The following is a 2,188-nucleotide window of genomic DNA, read 5'->3' as shown; positions in this document are numbered from 1 at the left end:
GCCTACTGTAATTGTTATTTGGTGGAGGTAAAGTCGTCTTTCTGCTTACTACTGCTGGGGTGAAAGATTTCTTCTTCGACTTCTTGAGAACTTGTATAGTGCATCGCCTAGACATGGCCCGGTTGCCATTGATCTCTCTGACTGCTCCTCCCGGGATGCGGAATCAAATTTTCTGATACTCAATCGATGTCACAGCTCTAATCTTTACCAACTAAGGATGGCCCAATATCCCATTATGAGGAGATGGGTCGTTAACGATCATGAAGGTCTGCGATGAGACAATCGATGGGTAGGTTACATCAAGTGTGATAGTGCCAATAGTAGTTGAGGTGGGTCTGTTGAATCCAGTCAAGACCTCTGCTTTGCGTTGGATCGCACTTTCCAAGCCCATCTTCTCGATGACTGACAGTTCTAAGAGGTTGACTAAGCTAACGTTGTCCACCATGACTATGTCAACGATGGCGTGGGTTAGTTGTACAGAAATCACCAGGGTGTCGTCATGGGGAAAGTCTACTCCCTCAGCATCTTGCTCGGTGAAGTCGATGATTGGTTCAGGTACATCATTTATAGCTTGAACCTGATCGACCGATCTTGCTTGCTGGATCTTCCTCTTCTTGGAGTTATTGGTGGCCCCTAAATGCTTGAATTCAGCAATGATTCTGTTGATTCGAATTATCTTGGTTGGGGGTTCGGTATCGGCATCTGCTTTTCACCTTGGCCGGGCAGCTAGTTTGTCGACATACTGGTCGCACTTACCTTCCTTCACAGGTTGCTCAAAGTACTTTCTCTATGTGGTGCAATCATTGGTTGTGTGTCCAGGACCCTTGTGAAATGCACAGTATTTGGTCTAGTCCATCTTTGAGGTGTTGCCCTTTAAAGGAGGCAGCGGCTTGAACCATGGCTTATTCTTAAGGTCGCGAAAGATTTGGCTGATCGGGACTGAGAACCTGGTGTATGTCTTGGGCGCCATGCCTCTCCGGGGACCGTCCTTGCTTTTATTTCCTGGCTTGCTTTTGATGTGGGTGGTTGATCGCTTGCATTCTTCTGAGTCTGTTTCGTGGCTTTGTCTGGTTACTCAATCAGCTTCTAGGAGCCATTCTCCTTATCCAGAGGGAATGCTTTTCTGCCAAAGCATAAGAGTTTGCCAAGGACAGGTTCTCGCCCATAATCAATTTTCTGAAAAGCAGCTGATCTGTTGGGAGTCATTTTCGGAAAGCTGAGCATGCGATGCTATCATCGCATCCGACAATCTTTTCCTTCTCAGCCTTGACTCTCTTGACATAAGTGTGGAGTGACTCATTCGGGTCCTTCTTCATGCTGAAAAGGTAGTCAGATTTCTTCTTGATCGAGCGGTAGGATGAATATTCCTTAGTGAAAACCAAGGAAAGTTCGTCAAAGTTCTGGCTTAAATCTTGCATATAAGAGCGTCATTGTTGGCGTAGAGAGTCATGGCACTTTAGTAGTACATCAAGTGTCTGTTCGGATCTTCATCCCCCCTAAAGAAGGTGAAATGTGGCCGGTTGAACTTCCGCGGTGGTTTCGTTTGCAGAGGGCATCGTTGGTAGTGTCAACGCGCTGGAAACCGCGTAATTGCTCTACTACGAGCCTTTGTACTTCTTCCTGGATTTGCGCCTGGTGAGGCAGCGGAGCCTCCAACTGCCCCCGGTGTTAACCTGCTGGTCTATGTTACTCTTTAACATGTCCTGCTCGTTTGTGTCACGGTTGTTGTGCTGCTCGCCGTCACGCCTGGCGGAGACTACCAGTGGAACTTGAGCTGGACTGCTCACGTGCTTTTCTCTGTGCGTCATGCATTTGCCTACTCCGTTGCCTCGTTGAAGGATCTCTTTACGAGCCTAGCCTTGTGTAGACGATTCTCTTGGAAAGTCTTGAGTGCTCGTTGAAGTGCAAACCCAACCTCGAATGCACATTAACTCGTGAGCCTAATCAGGAATGAACGATTCTTTGCACATCTAGGCGGGAGAAGACGTTTCCCCGAGGGCCCAAATGAGAGTGTACACTGCCCAAATACTCAGTTCGTGAAGGGCTAAGCGGCTCTTTACCGAGACGTCGTTGGAATGAGTCACGTTCTTCCACCCTTATCCTGCTTCGGGACACCTTATCTGGGGTGCGCTGCATCTCGATGTGCTCAAGGAGTTAGTTCACTAAGGTGGTCTGCTGCGAAAGGGCA

General features: G+C 48.1%; 1 protein-coding gene across 1 annotated transcript; it reads right to left on the bottom strand.

Moving 5' to 3' along the window:
• Positions 1-211: 211 nt before the first annotated feature.
• On the bottom strand, positions 212-1,808 carry LOC139198008 (uncharacterized). The gene is made up of 2 exons (XM_070826237.1): positions 1,674-1,808; positions 212-640 (listed from the first exon to the last, which is right to left on the bottom strand). Exons 1-2 carry the CDS (start codon positions 1,806-1,808, stop codon positions 212-214), a joined length of 564 nt encoding a protein of 187 aa, XP_070682338.1.
• Positions 1,809-2,188: the final 380 nt, after the last annotated feature.

Source organism: Malus domestica, chromosome 08, assembly GCF_042453785.1.
Source record: "Malus domestica chromosome 08, GDT2T_hap1".
Classification (NCBI taxonomy): Eukaryota; Viridiplantae; Streptophyta; class Magnoliopsida; order Rosales; family Rosaceae; genus Malus; species Malus domestica.
Note: the sequence above shows the minus strand (reverse complement) of the source record. Positions and strands in the feature narration are given on the sequence as shown.

Excerpts from the sequence above, each read along its gene's own strand:
- LOC139198008 (XM_070826237.1), bottom strand. The coding sequence starts at position 1,808 with ATGACGCACAGAGAAAAGCACGTGAGCAGTCCAGCTCAAGTTCCACTG. Across the intron at positions 641-1,673 it reads AGAGTAACATAGACCAGCAG|CATTTAGGGGCCACCAATAA; the intron begins GTTAACACCGGG and ends GCTGAATTCAAG.